Source organism: Trichomycterus rosablanca, chromosome 1 (genome assembly GCF_030014385.1).
Source record: "Trichomycterus rosablanca isolate fTriRos1 chromosome 1, fTriRos1.hap1, whole genome shotgun sequence".
NCBI lineage: Eukaryota > Metazoa > Chordata > Actinopteri > Siluriformes > Trichomycteridae > Trichomycterus > Trichomycterus rosablanca.
Genome location: NC_085988.1, coordinates 2,394,993 through 2,413,007, shown reverse-complemented (window position 1 = coordinate 2,413,007; position 18,015 = coordinate 2,394,993). Strand labels below are relative to the sequence as shown.

Below are 18,015 nucleotides of genomic sequence, written 5' to 3'. Positions count from 1 at the left end.
ACTACCTAAAAATATACATTACCTAAACTCCACTAAACTACACTACCTAAACTCCACTAAACTCCACTACCTAAACTCCACTAAACTACACTACCTAAACTCCACTAAACTACACTACCTAAACTACATTACCCAAACTCCACTACTTAAACTCCATTACCTAAACTCCACTAAACTACACTACCTAAACTCCACTACCTAAAAATATACATTACCTAAACTCCACTAAACTACACTACCTAAACTCCACTAAACTACACTACCTAAACTACATTACCCAAACTCCACTACTTAAACTCCATTACCTAAACTCCACTAAACTACACTACCTAAACTCCACTACCTAAAAATATACTACATTACCTAAACTCCACTAAACTACACTACCTAAACTACATTACCCAAACTCCACTACTTAAACTCCACTACTTAAACTCCATTACCTAAACTCCACTAAACTACACTACCTAAACTACACTAAATTACACTATGTAAACTACGCTCTCTAAACTACACTACCCAAACTACACTGCTTAAAGACTCATTTACAATTGTATGCCTCAACTAGTATGTCATCTGGACCAACTGCCTTTCCACTCCTTACTCTCTTTATAGACTCGTTACTCCTTGGCTCACTATCTTTACATTCATCAGCTCATTAAAGTACTCTATTCACTCTCACTACACTCTCTTTCTTTGTTTCATTTTCATCTGTAACCTTTATCCTTTTACCTGCTGTACATCCTTTCCTGCTGTGTCCTTCAGTCTGGCCAATCTGTACACGTCCTGTTCACCTTCTTAGTGTTTACTTTCTTACACAGCCTGCCATCCACTGCTTCCTTCACCTTCGCCACTGAGACGTCCTGCTTATCTACGGTTAACAGCTAACAACAGATGGTGCAAGTGCACTAGATCATCACCCCCTCCTAAAATGATGTCAGATTGGTGTCATTTTTGTCTTTGTGTGCTTTACCATGTTTCTTTCGACCATATTTCCACCCTCCACCCATCCACGTGTCCCTGTCCTCGTCCCTCCGCCCCTCTACAGAGAGGAGGACAATGAGGACAAGGACGACGATGAGGAGACTCCAATCACAGAGTCAGACTCAGATGATGAGGGCGATGAGGAGGAGGAAAGTAAACCTGTTAGTCAGAGTGCGATCAGGTAATCTGTACTCTAAGTACATTGTATGCCAAAAGTATGTGGACGCCCATCCAAACGACTGAGTTAAACACCTGTAATATGCTGATTGTGAGCAAGGCCTTCTTATTTAACCTTACAAATGACTTCACAATAATGCCTATTGTTTAGAATATCAAACAAGCTCATGGTTGGATGTCCACATACATTTGGGCAGATAGGTAACTCTAGAAAACACCAACCTCTTTGGTTTCAGACCCCAAACCTGGTCTGTGTCCTGCATGACCTCCGTGCAGTAGACTCCAAAGTGAGTGTGACTGATGTTTACCAAACACCTCGGCTAGTTAACATCAACTTCGGCTGGTCAGGCATCTGCGTGGACATAGTTGGCTGGTGTCCAAGAGGAAGGGGGTGGCTGTGCCAGTGTGCTCAGCCACCCTCACAGTGCCAGTCCCAAGCTCAGATTAAAATAGTGGAGTTAAGTCTGGAAGGGCATCCGACGTAAAGATTTACTTTTGTGTCAGAAATGGACGTAGCTTTAATCTGTGCTTTTGTCTCGACGACCTCTGACCTTTCCCCTTCACCATAACAGCGAACAACCAGAACGTCCCAGTGCAAACGAAGACAAGGAGGGTACGGAGACGAACGGCGGGGCTGCAGCTCATCAACCATCGTTGCTAGCGTCCCTACTCACCCGCCGCAACTCCTGCGTCAGTGTCCCGTCCTCCTCTGAAGTGACTCCGCCCACTCGCGGCTCCACCCAGCCCCGGAAGCCCCTTCCATACGTCCCTCACTCCCCGTTTCACCTGTTCTCCTACGACATAGAGGAGGAACCGGAGCTCAAACAGAAGAACAACCAAAGGTACACAGCTCGGAAGAACTACACGTCCCATGATTCCTCTGGAACACTGGGAGTCACTGTAGGGTGCTTTTGTTTGATTCACTCTTCACCCTTGACCTCTGAGCTCAAGCAAATGGCACCGGAATCCACCCATGTGCAGTGATGGAGCACTTCACTGAAGATAACATCACGTTTGAATTCTGTTTTGTTTGTGTTTTGGCACAAGACTCAATCTCCCACAATGCACCTGGCATTTCCCACTCTGACATCATAAAGTTTTTGTTTCTTTTAACCCATCTTTCTCTCTCTGTTCACTCTTTTGCTGTTTTATAGACAGGGCAAGTCGTTCTCAGCTCTCAGTGCTCCATCTACACCCACCAAACAGCAGCAAGGCGACAGGTAAACCTCTCATCCAGTTACTAAAGCGTTTATAACAGCACAGTGACACCTGGTGGCAGGTCATTCTCACTACAACTCTGATTGTAATGATGAGGTAGCACGGTGGCTCGGTGGGTATCACTGTTGCCTCACAGCAAGGCGGTCTGGGTCCTTTCTGTGTGGAGTTTGCACGTTCTCCCAGTGTCTGCGTGGGTTCCCTCCGGGAGCTCCGGTTTCCTCCCACAGTCCAAAAACTAATTAATTGGAGACACTAAATTGCCCTATATGTGTGTGTGCCCTGCGATGGACTGGCGCCCCGTCCAGGGTGTTACAGTGTGCCTTGCGCCCATTGAAAGGCTAGGATGGGCTCCAACACCAACCCGCAACCCTGATTGGATAAGCGGTTGAGAAAATGAGTGAGTGAGATCTTCCAACTAATTTTAATATAAGATAAACTCGAGTCAACACAAAATGCAGCTTTTAAATCATTATTCCATTTAATAAAGATAAAGATTTATTCAAAACCTGTATCACCCATATGAAACAAATAACTTCTGCCCCCAAACCTAGTAACTGATTGTTCCATCTTCGGCAGTAATGACTGTAATCAAACGTTTGTGATACTTGTAATACGTTTTTACGTCTCTATGGAGAAAATTAGTTTCGCTCTTCCTGCAGAATTGTTTAAATTCGGCTACATTGAAGGATTTTCCAGCATGAACTGCTCATTCAAGTCCTCGCAACATTTCAGCGGGGTTCACTTCAGGACTCGACCTCTCCAGAACCTTCATTTTGGTCCTGCAGGTGGACCTGCATGTGTGCTTTGAATCAACATCCTGGTGCATAACCCAAATACACTTGAGCTTTAGGTCAGAATTCAAGTCGTCCAAGTCCTGCAGAAGCAAAGCAGCCCAAAACCATCACACTACCACCACCATGTTTCAGTGCTAGTAGTGTTAGCTTTACTCCAGATGTAACGGAACCCACGTTTTCCAAAAACGTCCGTCCTTAACTCATCAGGCCACAGAATATTAGCTCAAAATTCTTGAGGGTTGTGTGGATATTTTGTCAAATGTGAGACTTGCAACTTTCCCATGGATGCCATTTGACCTTAACTAAGGTGAGAGAAGCTTGCAAGTCTTTAGATGTTCATCTGGGTTCTTTTGTGACCTCCTGGATGGCTGGTAAATAGGGGTAAACCTTTCCATATTTGGATTCTTGCTCTTACTGTGGTTTGCTTATCAATGACTCTGTAACCCTTTCCAGACTCGTACACTTCAGTTACGTTTTTAGACCTTCTCATCTGCTTCACATTACTAAACAGGTTCTATTTAAGTGATGTTTAGGGTGTGGCTCTTCAAATTCAACCCCCAGTCAATCAAAACTGAGGAGCATTTTTCCTAAATAACATTTTTAAATTGGGATTAGACCCCCTGCCCTCCTGCTGTCCTCCTCGTACCGGCAGCATCAGGAATCTCTGGCAGCGGAACGAGAGAGAAGAAGAGTTGAGAGAGAAGAACGACTGCAGAGAATCGAAAGAGAGGAGAGGAACCGCCACAGGTCAGCTTCATTCCTTCTCCTATATCACGTTAGGTAGAACAGAGTCAGTAAAAATATACACGAAATGATTTTAAGTTATTGAAAGCTACATGTTAATTTTTAAAGAGAGAAAAACACACCCTTACTAATCAGCCACGCCCCTCTCTCTGGGAGCACTCTCAGTCTCGAGACAACGCCCCTTTTGTGATTGGTCTCCTGCTAATTATCCTCAGCTACACCTCGTCTAAGGTAATAAGCTCAGGGCTTTTAAGAAGGGAGCTGGGGATCAGTCAGGTGGAGACTATTTTGATTTGGTTTGGTTTTTGACCTTGCTCCTGTCTGTTAGCGCCTGTCTGTTACCCAGTTACACCTTAGAACTCATGGACAGATGATCTCCTTTATCATTTTACAGAGAGTCGTGTGTATCATTCCCACAATACTGACAACTGGCTCAGGTACTGGTTTAACTCCAGTCCAGCCTCCAGCCTCTTTAGTCATGGAGTGATGAACTCTGAACCTAGCTGATGCAAGACACGTCTGCTTATACTTTCCTGGGATTTCCTTTGTCCTCCTGGATGAGTTTGAGAGGTTTTAGCAGGATGGCCACTCCTGGGTAGATTCAGCAATGTTTTAATATTAGGCTATTTGAGAATAATGGCTCTCGGTATGGTTCAGTGGAGTCCCATGGTCTTAGAACTGGTTTGCAAACCTCTGTAGACTCATAAACATCATCATCTTTTATTCTTCTGGATTTTCCTCAGATGGTAGCGTAGTGTTCCTATAGAAACTTTACAGGGCTGCTAGTTGATGTACATGGGCAAGTATAAAAGAGACTTTTACTTTTTAAACCCTTGTAAATTCATTTTTACTCTCTCTGTAGTCGTGATTATGCAGCGAACATGGAGGAGGCCCGGATGGCTCGGGAGGAAAGGTGGGTACACGTTTACCTGTCTCAGGTTCAGCACATTGATAACTGACTGATGACCTCCAGCGTCTATACACAAATGTTTTTCATTTCTCTCTCTATCTCAGGTTTAAAACCGCCGAGCGTTTAGGTTCGGAGGAATACGAGCGTGAACGGGTGCGTCTGGCTCCCCACGAACTCTCAGAGGTCTGTCAGTCGTCCTACAGTGATGAGCCCGAGCCCACTTACGTCCCGTCACAAGAGGACGAATCGGAAGAAGATTCCCCGTTTGTCCTGGTGAGTTCGGAACCAGAACAGAAAGACGAGGAGCAGGACGAGGAAGTAGAGGAAAGCAACGCTGAACAGGAAGAGGAGGAGACTGTAGAGGAACAGGAGGAGCTCGAGAAGGAAGTGCCGGATGCGGAAGGGGAGGACGGTGGAATTTTGAGCGACAAGGAACGTCAGAACGAAGAAGTGAACGAGAAGGATAACTGCTCGGCCTCCAGCATCTCGTCATCCAGCAGCACCCTGGAGAGAGAGACAGGTGAGACAGGTGAGACAGGAAGTGTACCTGTGTAAATACATGATCATTAGCAGTTAAATGGATCGTACTGAGGAGCTCAGTCAACTTTAACATGACTGTTATGATAAATAAACGAAGACTATTAGTGAGTTAACCATCAAGTTGCCGTCCCACCCTGTACCAAGCCTAACACCAATACTATACCACCCCAAAGCAATCATTATACACCGATCGGGCATAACATTATGACCACCTTCCTAATATTGTGTTGGTCCCCCTTTTGCTGCCCCTGAAGCTGTGCCGTGGTATCTGGCACCAAGATATCAGCAGCAGATCCTTTAACTCCTGTAAGTTGTGAGGTGGGGCCTCCGTGGATCGGACTTGTTTGTCCAGCACGTCCCACAGATGCTCGATCGGATTGAGATCTGGGGAATTTGGAGGCCGATTCAACACCTCAAACTGGTTGTTGTGCTCCTCAAACCGTTCCTGAAGCATTTTAGCTTTATGGCAGGGCGCATCATCCTGCTGAAAGAGGCCACAGATATCAGGGAACCGTCTCCATGAAAGGGTGAACATGGTCTGCAACGATGATTAAGTAACGTCCACATGGATGGCAGGAAACAAGGTTTCCCAGCAGAACGTCGCCCAAAGCATCACACTGCCTCCGCCGACCCACCTTCTTCCCATAGTGCATCCTGGTGCCGTGTGTTCCCCAGGTAAGCGACGCACATGCACCCAGCCGTCCACGTGATGTAAAAGAAAACCTGATCCATCAGACCAGGCCACCTTCTTCCACTGCTCCGTGGTCCAGTTCTGACGCTCACATGCTCATTGTTGGTGATTTCGGTGGTGGACAGGGGTCAGTATGGGAACCCTGACTGGTCTGCAGCTCTGCAGCTCCATACACAACAAACTGTGCTGCCCTGTGTATTCTGACACCTTTCTATCAGAACCAGCATGAACTTCTTCAGCAGTTTGAGCTACAGTAGCTCGTCTGTTGGATCGGACCACATGGGCATCAATGAGCCTTGGCCGCCCATGACCCTGATAGATACTGACCACTGCAGACCGGGAACACTCCACAAGAGCTGCAGTTTTGGAGACCCAGTCGTCTAGCCATCACAATTTGGTCCTCGTCAAACTGGCTCAGATCCTCACGCTCGCCCATTTTTCCTGCTTCTAACATCAACTTTGAGGATAAAATATTCACTCGATGCCTGATATATCCCCCCCACTAACAGGTGCCGTGATGATGAGATAATCAGTGTTATTCACTTCACCTGTCAGTGGTCATAATGTTATGCCTAGTCGGTGTATTTGGGATGAATTGGAACATGGACTATGAGTCAGGCTAAAGCTTTCTGAAGAGTAAAGGCTATTATAGCAACAAAGTTGATGATACATGATGCATGATGTGATGTTAAGGTATAAGGTGTCCACAAACTTCCAGCCATGTGGTGTGGTTATTACTGACAGATCATATTTTTATCATTATTAATATTTCAGGTGCCAACGGTGAGCAATGCGTTGACCTTCTGAACAGTAAACGCTTCATGCTGGACATGCTTTACTCACAGAAACCATGTGAGGAAGACGAGGAAGAGGAAGCAGAGCTTGAAAAGGAAGGTGATGCACCAGAAGATGAGAGCATAGAGTCATCAGAAGTACATGACTCTAAGACGGAGGAAAAAGCTGAGAAGAAACTGGAGGGCGGGACGGTGCGTGCCTTCGCCGAACGCTTCGGGGACCTGGTCAAAGGTCTGAGCTCTCCTTGCGTGGAAATGCTGGAAGAACAGAAGCCCAATCTGCTGCCCCCAGCTCCACCACCCAAGAAAGAGTCCGACCACATTTGGGATCAACTCATGGCGACTCCTCGTGAGCTCCGAATCGGTGACATCGACTTCACCGATCTGGTTGACGAGGACGATCAGAACGTCCTGGATTCAGAAGGTTTGATCGGCTCAGGAGATCTGGGCCCGCCCCCGGCTCCTCCACCACCACCGTGCCCCTTTAATATGCTTCCTCCCCCGCCACCTCCAGCCCTAGGAGCCAGGCCAGCCCCGCCTCCTCCCCTCCAGCCAGACAAACCACTTTACCAGAAGAAGAAGACCATCCGATTGTTCTGGAGCGAGGTGCGGCCAGAGGAGTGGAGGTTTATGGGGATGAGACGAGGAAACTTGTCCCTGTGGTCTAAACTGGAACCGGTTAAACTGGACACTGACAAGCTGGAGCTCCTGTTTGAGAGCAAGTCCAAGGAGATGAATGTAACCAAGGTAACTTTGTGGTAATGTTTGTGGTGTTAGATGGTGTTGATTGGAGAATGAAGGTTGCTGACTGTGTTTGTGTGGTGTTCATCAGAAAACGGCAGCCGATGGTAAAAAGCAGGAGATCATTGTGCTGGACTCCAAACGCAGTAACGCCATTAACATCGGCCTCACGGTTCTCCCCCCTCCACGTACCATCAAATCAGCTATACTGAACTTTGACGAGTACGCTCTCAACAAGGAGGGAATCGAGGTAACGTCCAGAGTTCTCACTGCTGCAGAGAAGATCTTGGTAAAGCTGTAGATCTGAGGGCACACACTGTGGTACCAAAGTAACGTTCATTTACCTTCTTGTTCTGTAGAAGCTGCTCATGATGGTCCCTACTGAAGAGGAGAAGCAGAGGATCCAGGAAGCTCACATGATGAACCCCGATGTTCCTCTGGGCAGCGCCGAGTCCTTCCTGCTCACACTGTCCTCCATCAGCGAACTCTCCGCCCGTCTCCAACTCTGGGCCTTTAAAATGGACTATGATACCATTGAGAAGGTGGGTACATGTTTACTGAACGCAGCTAACACATCAGATATCAGATCATGTTGGATTTAATGTGATGTAGCCAGAGCTTCTCCAACGAAGTCTCCAGTAGGGAAACATCTGGCTGAGTTTCTCAAAACAACTAATTAGTGCCATCTAAACATATTAACTGGTTGTGCCAACTTGAACCAAATTCCTCTAATAACTGGAGGTCAGACAGTCAAGTGAAGGAATTCTGGGCTGCACTATTCTTTGCAGAGTTCCTTTAACTTGACCTTACAGTAGAGCTTCAAACACAGACTGTTAAAGGTCCTGCCAGAGCATCTCAGTGGGGTTTTGGTCAGCTTTTCAGCTTGACAATTGTGGCAAGTCACCCAGAAACTGAAGCAGCAAAGCATCCACAAACCATCTTACCAGTATCTGTTTTTGTGGAATGCTATGTTTGCTTTAGAGCAGATGTATTAGGACTTACCACAGAGCAGGTATTATTTAGGTGGTGGATGATTCTCAGCACTGCAGTGACACTGACATGGTGGTGGTGTGTTAGTGTGTGTTGTGCTGGTATGAGTGGATCAGACACAGCAGCGCTGCTGGAGTTTTTAAATACCGTGTCCACTCACTGTCCACTCTATTAGACACTCCTACCTAGTTGGTCCACCTTGTAGATGTAAAGTCAGAGACAATCGCTCATCTATTGCTGCTGTTTGAGTCGGTCATCTTCTAGACCTTCATCAGTGGTGACAGGACGCTGCCCACGGGGCGCTGTTGGCTGGATATTTTTGGTTGGTGGACTATTCTCAGTCCAGCAGTGACAGTGAGGTGTTTAAAAACTCCAGCAGCGCTACTGTGTCTTATCCACTCATACCAGCACAACAATGATGATCCACCACCTAAATAATACCGGCTCTGTGGTGGTCCTGTGGGGGTCCTGACTATTAAAGAACAGCATGAAAGGGGGCTAACAAAGTATGTAGAGAAACAGATGGACTACAGTCAGTAATTGTAGAACTACAAAGTGCTTCTATATGGTAAGTGAAGCTGATAAAATAGACAATAAAAAAAACATGATGGAACTCCTTCTGTTTCATGGTTCACCAGGAGGCTCAATTCCAAAATCTTGCTTCACAGATTAGCTCTGGAGCTAATTGCTAATATAGTGAACTATCTTGTTGTTTCTCTAAATGCTAAAATGGTAGAAGTGTGTCCTTTTTTGACAGGAAGTGGCAGAGCCGCTACAGGACCTGAAGGAGGGCATGGAGCAGCTGGAAAAGAATAAAACATTCCGCTACGTCGTGTCGATTCTGCTCTCTATCGGCAACTTTCTCAACGGTTCGAACGTGAGTCACACACACACACGAACTCCACAACCAGTAAACCAGTCACGAACCATGACTCTTAAACCTCTGACCTCTGAAATGTGTGTGCAGGTAAAAGGCTTTGATCTGAGTTACCTGGAGAAGGTCCCTGAGGTGAAGGATACGGTGCATAAACAGTCGCTGCTGCACCATGTCTCCTCCGCTGTGGTGGAGAACTTCACAGACAGTACAGATCTCTATTCCGAGATAGGCGCCATCACGCGCTCTGCCAAGGTACAGCACCAGAAGAAAGTGTTTGGGTGATTGTGTGTACCCGGCCAGCCCAAGCAGGTTCCGCTTAGACTTGAATTTGAACATCAGTTACTGCCTTCGAGTGCACAGAGATCATTTTATTTTGGCAAACGTGTCTCCAGGTGGACTTTGACCTGCTGCAGGAGAACCTGGCGCAGATGGAGCGCCGCTGCAAGGCATCGTGGGAGAACCTGAAGCTGATCGCCAAGCATGAGATTAAGCCGGCACTGAAGCAGAAGATGACTGACTTCCTGAAGGACTGCACAGGAAGGACTATTGTTTTGAAGACTGTACATCGACGCATTATCAACCGGTAACACAGTGTTGCTAGCATAGAAAATCACTTTAAGCGTTTTTGGTCTTGTCAGCTAATGACCTGTTGTCTGTAGTATCTGCAGAAAGCAAAAGGTTGTCTTGAGTATCTGCAAAGGACAAGGGGTTGTCTAGTATACCTGCAGAGGACAAGGGGTTGTCTTGAGTATCTGTGGAGGTCCTGTGGAGTCTAAAATATCTGCACAGGACAAGGGGTTGTCTGGAGTATCTGCTGTTTTTGGCCTTGTCAGATAATAACCTCACTAGCTATTAAGCTATCAGTATGCATGATTGGAAACAGAGAGAGAGAGACATTACCCACTGTAGCATTAGCTCACACTGGACCCACACAAACATAAATGGTATCCACTGTGGCCTGACTATGGTCATCGTAGGCATAGGTAGTCGCATGAAGCCCATTAGGTGCCCGGTAAGGCTAGCCCACGCAATGTCAGGTTGTTTTAAAGTGGTCAGTTTGGTAGAACTCAGTTCAGCCTCGCTTTACTTCCTTTGACTTTGCTTCTCCTCAGGTTTCACGCTTTCTTGGTGTTCCTCGGTCATCCGGCGTCTGGAGTTCGTGACCTCAGCGTTCAGCGTTTCTGCAGGATTGTTAGTGAATTTGCGCTGGAATATCGAACCACAAGGGAGCGGATCCTGCAGCAGAAACAGAAACGAGCCGACCATCGCGAGAGAAACAAGACACGAGGGAAGATGATCATGGACGTCACCGCAACGGTAAGTGACTGTTAACAGGTGCTGATGGTGAGCCATAGGGCCAGGCTTTGTGTTCAGGTCAGCCACTGACCATCCCAAAGGTGCTGGATGGGTTTTATGGTCAAGGCTTTGTGCAAAGTTTCTCTGTACCAAACCATTTCCTTATGGAGATCACTAGTGGTGGTGTGCTTTGGTGAAACTGACCCTCGATAAAGGTCCTGCTGAATGGTTCCTGTGCTGACGTTGATGTTGCTTCAGTTTGGGACTTGGTAGTAAGTGCTGTATGTAGGGACAGATCATTTAATGCTGCACTACAAACTGTTCTCTAAGCTTGTGGGGCTTCACGACTGAGCTGTTGTTGCTCTTAGACATTTCTAAGTCTTAGTACCAGCACTTAAGTAGAATTAGCAGGAGCATATCTATGGAGGTTGTATACCTGTTAGTAATGAGAATGTTCCAAAAATAGTCAAATGTACTAGAGAGAGGTGTCAGGATGTAAAGAGAGACATTTACGGTCAGCCCTGCTACCTACCTCACCCTCTAAATCCATTCATTCACCTTTAAAAATATCTGACTCTGTGTCCTTTTCCTTCTCTTAACAGACTGATGATGATGAAGACACTGAGGTAAGCCAGTGTTTACTTGGGTATCTGCTATTACAAAACTTGTGATGTTTAAAGTTCTTGTTTTTAAGAATTAATGTTTCTCTGTTTGTCCAGGCAAGCACTGTAGTCGGTAGCAGCAACGTTAGCGCCCCTAGTGGAGAAAAAATTAAAGTTCAAGGGCTGAACCATAAGGAAGATGCTGCCGAGCATGAACACATGAAGGCAGTACTGAAAAAGAGCCAGAGAGGCAGCAGCACTGAGATTAGTGGAGTACCAGGTCTACGGACGAGGACAAGAGCGAGGCCGAGCAGAAGTAAGAAACAAATCTATACACATGGGCATGTCTAGCCAACTCTCATGTATGTCCATCCAGAAAAAACAACCAGTTCTCCAAAGAACAACATCTGCAACACTTACAATTACTTCCTTAAAGCAGTTTAACAAAAAAAATCACAACCAATATATCTACAGAAGGAAAATGGCTTGTCTGAAGTATTTGTAGAAAGCAAGGGGTTGTCTGGAGTATCTGTAGAGGACAGGGGTTTGTCTGGAGTATCTGCAGAATACAAGGGGTTGTCTAGAATATCGGCAGAGGACAAGGGGTTGTCTCGGGTATCTGCGGAGGACAAGGGGTTGTTTGGAGTATCTGCAGAAGGGAAGGGGTTGTCTGGAGAATCTGCAGAGGACAAGTGGTTGTTTGAAGTATCTGCAGAAGGCAAGGGGTTATTTAGAGTATATTCAACGTGAAAGGTGTCTGGAGTATCTGCAGAAGGTAAGGGGTTGTCTGGAGTATCTGCGGATGACAAGGGGTTGTCTGGAGTATCTGCAGAGAACCAAGGGTTGTCTGGAGTATCTGCAGAAAGCAAGGGGTTATTTAGAGTATATTCAAGGGAAAAGGTGTCTGGAGTTTCTGCAGAAGGTAAGGGGTTGTCTGGAGTATCTGCAGAAGGTAAGGGGTTGTCTGGAGTATCTGCAGAGGACAAGGGGTTGTCTGGAGTATTTGCAGAAAGCAAGGGGTTATTTAGAGTATATTCAAAGAGAAAGGTGTCTGGAGTATCTGCAGAAGGTAAGGGGTTGTCTGGAGTATCTGCGGATGACAAGAGGTTGTCTGAAGTATCTGCAGAGGACAAGGGGTTGTCTAGAGTATCTGCAGAGGACAAGGGGTTGTCTTGAGTATCTGCAGAGGACAAGGTGTTGTCTTGAGTATCTGCAGAAGACAAGAGGTTGTCTAGAATATTTGCATAAGGTAAGGGGTTGTCTTGAGTATCTGCAGAAGACAAGGGGTCATTTAGAGTATATTCAAAAGGGAATGTGTTGTCTAGAGCATTTGCAGAAGGCAAGTGGTTGTCAGGGATACCTGCAGGAGATAAGGGCTTGTCAAGTATCTGTAGAAAGCAAGGGGTTGTGTTGAGTATCTGCAAAGGACAAGGAGTTGTCTAGTACACCTGCAGACGACAAGGGGTTGTTTGGAGTATCTGCAGAAGGCAAAGGGTTTTCTGGAGTATCTGCAGAGGACAAGGAGTTGTTTGGAGAATCTGCAGAATACAAGAGGTTGTCTAGTATACCTGCAGAGAACAAGGGATTGTCTTGAGTATCAGCAGAAAGATTGACCTTGTTTACACATTTATTTTGTTACTTTAAGATGTCCTGTAGGTGAATTGGCTGCTTGTCCATGGTGTATTCCCACATTCGCACCTAGTCTCTAGGTGGCAGTGGACCCAGAGCGATAAATGAATGAATGAATAAAAGATGATAAACGGTGTTTTGTGCAGGCCATACTGCATGGGCAGCAGCGAATGAGGAGATCACAACCGACGATGCAGCTGATGAGATCATGGAGAGGATAGTACGTTCAGCTACGCAGACTCCGCGAGATCGTGCACAACTACGTGAACGGAGGCGGTCACGTGCTAACCGTAAATCATGTAAGTTTAACCTTCTATACGTATAACCTTTCATGTTATTGTTTCATTTCAAACTGAACTGCTCTGATCTTTTTCTCTCCATGGCAGTGAGAAGGACTTTGAAGAATGATCTGACTCCAGAAGAAGCACAAGCTCTTGGTTTGGATATCTCCGAGATGCAGATGTGAGGATCCACACATCGTTGCCATATCAAGTGGACTGTTCGTGCAGCAACCTTTTTAATGGTTGTCTGTTTCAAATGTGGAATTTTACATAGTAAGGATTAGGGTTAATTTACCAATTTAGTCATGGATAGTAGGGGCAGTGGTAGCTCAGTGGTTAAGGTACTGGAATAGTAATCAGAAAGTGGCCGGGTTCAAACCCCAGCACTGCCAAGTTGCCACGATTGGGCCCTTTAGCAAGCTTTGGATAAAAGCACCTGCTAAATGCTGCAAATGAACAGCAAGGGGAACCTTTGTGGACCAAATCAGGGACATCTGGAGTTTGGTAACAGTTGGCCTCTCTTGTCTTCTGTGGCTGTTGGCAGGCTACGCTATCACGGCTCAGAAATAAAGAATCTTGGCCATTTTGGATCAACTGTGTATCAATGTGACCCTAACCCTAATCCTAACCCTAGACTCCGTTTTGGTCAACACGACCGAACAGATTTGCTGTTGGTTGCTGATTAAACATCATGGGGCAAAGTCAACAGTTTCTGCACTGCACTACAGCGACTGTGTGGTGAGAACATGAACATCCAAAACCAGAGTTCCAAAAATAAGATGAGTCTAAGACAACATCTATGGCCAAAACTATGTGAACACCCCTTCTAATAATTAAGTTAAGTTGTTTCTGCTATGTCCATTGCTAACAGGTGTCTAAAATTTATATAAGAGATTACGGGGATTTATCATGATTATGCCCCTGAAAGCAAGCTCTATAAAGACGTGGCTTCACTAGTTGTGCTCAAAGGAGCTCCAGTTGCTCTACAAGGATCCCTGGTCTCAACCCAACTCAACACTGTTGGGATAATTCTTCAGACTGTGAGCCAGGCATTCTCTTCCCTTCCAACATCACATCAGTGCCTGACCTCACTGACTCTACGGCTCCCCAGAAGATTGGATGATGTTAAAGCTACGTACACATAATTTTGGAATGGGATGTCCAACAAGGTCATGCTCAGGTGTCCCACTATACTTGTCCCTGTGGTGTAAATATGCTGGGAAATGAATAGCTCCTTCAGCTGGCTTGTTTAGACTATGAGAAATACCCACATGAAATTCAGACCTACAAGGTTTTCAGATCTTTCCTGAGTGGAGCCACCGGAGCACAAATAATTTTCATAGCATTTGTTTTGAAATGAGACATCCAGCGAGCTCATGGTCTGGCGTCCATATAGTGTGTGTAAAGGTCTGTAACCATGAGCTTGTTGGACTTTGAAAGCAAAATAAAGCCCCCCCCCCCCCCCCCCCCAACCCTACTTTGTGAATGCTAATGTATGCCCAATGCTAATTAACCACAGTGTTATGATGTAGTGGCGAATGTGTATGAATGTGAATTGGAACACAGCCTATTCTTTTATGAGTTGCACCATTACTGAACAGAATCCGATAATAACAGCAGTTTATTTGTACTAACACACCGTTAATCAATTTATATTTATTATAAATGATAACGTTTTTGCACATGAATATAATCTAATTTATTTCCTTTTATTTATTGTCATTTGTTTTTTACAGTTCTGCTCACATTATTAGGAACACTGAGTGAACACGTCCTTTACAGAGAACAAACGTTTATACATACTGGGGTACTCTGGTAAAATACACTAGGCCACTACTGCTGAGATCTGGGGATCTAAAGCAGCGGTCCCCAACCACCGGGCCACGAACCGGTACCGGTCCATGGGTCATTTAATACAGGGTCGCACAGAAAGAATAAATAATTAGAGATCGTTACATCAGCAATGAAAACACCGCTTTTTCATGGGTGTTATTGTCTCCAATCACCACTAGGTGGGAGCAGCGTCTCGTTGCAGCGAAAAAAACTAATTTGTGAGTAGTACAGTTATTCTATTTTAAATCCCCCAGCCCCGCTGGTCCGTGAAATTAAATCTTAAATAAAACTGGTCCGGGGTTCCAAAAAGGTTCTAGAGTTCAGAATCTCAGAGGTGCTACCAGCTGGTCGGGTTGACCATTGCATTGACAGACATGATTGGCTAATGTCAGTGGGGTAAGGTGGGTGGCTGAACTAGCCTAGCCATTAGGAGGCACACATGTCAGTGCACTCTCAGTGCCAATATAGGAGATAGGAATAGAATAGAAAGCTTTTATTCATCATATATACATATACAGATATACAGTACAACTACATTCTTTCTTTGCATATCCCAGCTAGTTTGGAAGCTGGGGTCAGGGCGCAGGGTCAGCCATTGTTCAGCGCCCTCTGGAGCAGACAGAGTTAAGGGCCTTGCTCAAGGGCCCAAAAGTGGCTGCATAGCAGATCTAGGATTCGAACTCTCAGTTTTTCAGTTGACAGCCCAAAGCACTACCCACTACATTACCACTGTCCCAAGGGAAGGGAGGGTTGCATCAGGAAGGGCGTCCGGCGTACAGAATGTGCCGACTGTGTGGCGACGCCTAAATACAGGAGCGGCCGAAATTCAGGACAATGAATTTAACATACTGAAAAAATGAGAAGGAAACATGAAGTGCAAAAGTTATGGCATGTTTTGTTTTCATATTTAAATGTGAATATATAAAAATAAATTGTGTACCAACAAATATATGTAAAAAAAAATAATGATTTACCTTTGTTCTCTGTAGACGTCATCACTCATTTTCGCCTAAAAGCAGGACATTAAAACGAAGTGCACAAACGTTCGCATATGATTGTACATATAAACAAAGAATATAATGTATAAAATAAACACTTTTATGAGCTATTTTAAGTTTTTATCCCAAAAATATATTGAATAGGAATAAGAGAGACTGCAGGATTGTTGTGATGTCATAATGTGTGTAAGTGCTGGTCTTGGGTGTGAGACTTATAAAAAAGAGAAAAAGTGCATGATCACGAACAACTTGACGTGATTTATATGAAATACACCAAAGAATTTGTATTTATGAACAAAATGTTGAGTGTGTTCAGTGTTGCCAACTCCTCAGTAAGGAAAGTAACTATTGGCTGTCCTAAAAGTCGCTAGAAGTCGCTAAATGACGTCATTGCCTAATTTGCATATGATCCATTTGCAGTTGACGCTGTAGAAGAGGAATAACATCGTGGGAAAGACAAAAAGTGGGTAAAAAAAACACCCTAAATATGTTTAGAACTACAAATGAACTTTCTTCTGTTAATTCGTGGTTTGTTTTTGTTTTTTAAGAAAAAACTGAGCTACTCTGGGCAGGGTTGCCAGATTGCGACAGTAATTTTCAGCCAAAATGCATGAAAAAACGCCCAAAACACAGGATAAGCAGATGGTGTTTAGCATTTCACAAATAATAAACCAGTTAAACCATCATGACCTACAAATTAATATCTTAACATGTACAGATCAGTAATTATACATTATAAAGGACAATTTGCTTGCATGTCTTTAAAGTAGCCTGCCAAGTTTGTAAAATGCATGATTTGTTAGGACACACAACCCTTTGCATGTAAATAAAAATAAACTTGCAAGCAATGAAAGTTTAACCTCTCGTACATACGAGACTTCATATTCAACTCACATCACTTGTCTAACATATGAATCAGTGTATTTATGGGCGTGGCAACAGTGTCTTGGACTGGAAATAATAACCTGTCAATCAAACTTTTGACAACGGGTTGGATGTGGTGGGAGAAGGTAGACCTGTTTATATTCCACCTGCTTTAGCAATAGCTTTTTTTATTTATATTTTAAGCTGCCAAAATAATTACAAACCAGCACAAATTTTGTCCACCTGCCAAAGTGTGTTTTTCCCTGCCAATTTCCAACAAAATCCGCTCATTTTGGTTGAAACCCGCCCAATCTGGCAATACTGACCACCCGTGAGTGCTTTGGGACGGTGGAGGGACTCACGGCAGGACCCGCTGCTCGTTGAGGACAGTAACTGCAGAACAATATGTGTTTTCACGTTCGAGTCTCCAAAAGTCTCCAATAACACCAGAAAAAGTCGCTAGATTTGTCGCTAGTCGCTTTTTTGAAAAAAAGTCGCTAGAGGGGTCTGAAAAGTCGCTAAATATAGCAACAAAGTCGCTAAGTTGGCAACACTGAGTGTGTTCAGGTTTTGACTGATGGATGTTTGCAGTGTTGCACTTGCTAATAAATAAAACAAATAAATTGTAGTTTTTGTGTGATTTTTGAGTTATTTATTTAATAACGACACAGTCGCAACATCGTTACAGCCAGTAATTTAATTATGTGTATTGTTATATAAATGGAGAATGTGCAGACACTGAATAACACTGATTATCTCTTCATCACGGAACCTGTTAGTGGGGGGGATATACTGTATTAGGCAGCAAGTGAACATTTTATCCTTAAAGTTGATATTAGAAGCAGGAAAAATGGACGAGCTTGAGGATCTGAGCCAGTTTGACTCGAATGGGTCAGAGAATCCCCAAAACTGCAGCTCTTGTGGGGTGTGTCCCGGTCTGCAGTGGTCAGTATCTATCAGGAACAGTGATAAACTGGTGACAGGGTCATGGGCAACCAAGGCTCACTGATGCCCATGTGGTCCGATCCAGCAGACGAGCTGCTGTAGCTCAA

At 44.8% G+C, this 18,015-nt stretch overlaps 1 protein-coding gene across 2 annotated transcripts in view; it reads left to right on the top strand.

Annotated features, from left to right (window-relative positions):
* The window catches only part of LOC134316947 (FH1/FH2 domain-containing protein 3-like), a 44,696-nt gene extending 27,105 nt beyond the window's left edge, over positions 1–17,591 (top strand). The window contains exons 13-27 of one of the 2 annotated variants that reach the window (XM_062997533.1): positions 2,316–2,381; positions 3,789–3,920; positions 4,780–4,830; positions 4,932–5,347; positions 6,833–7,599; positions 7,685–7,843; positions 7,953–8,135; positions 9,341–9,460; positions 9,551–9,712; positions 9,853–10,043; positions 10,573–10,777; positions 11,359–11,382; positions 11,476–11,674; positions 13,134–13,286; positions 13,374–17,591. In XM_062997533.1, coding sequence (XP_062853603.1) covers positions 2,316–2,381; positions 3,789–3,920; positions 4,780–4,830; positions 4,932–5,347; positions 6,833–7,599; positions 7,685–7,843; positions 7,953–8,135; positions 9,341–9,460; positions 9,551–9,712; positions 9,853–10,043; positions 10,573–10,777; positions 11,359–11,382; positions 11,476–11,674; positions 13,134–13,286; positions 13,374–13,453 — 2,908 coding nt within the window. In that variant the 3' untranslated portion in view covers positions 13,454–17,591. Of the gene's footprint in view, positions 1–2,315; positions 2,382–3,788; positions 3,921–4,779; positions 4,831–4,931; positions 5,357–6,832; positions 7,600–7,684; positions 7,844–7,952; positions 8,136–9,340; positions 9,461–9,550; positions 9,713–9,852; positions 10,044–10,572; positions 10,778–11,358; positions 11,383–11,475; positions 11,675–13,133; positions 13,287–13,373 lie in introns of both variants that reach the window. The other variant, XM_062997524.1, reaches the window with a different exon arrangement.
* Positions 17,592–18,015: the final 424 nt, after the last annotated feature.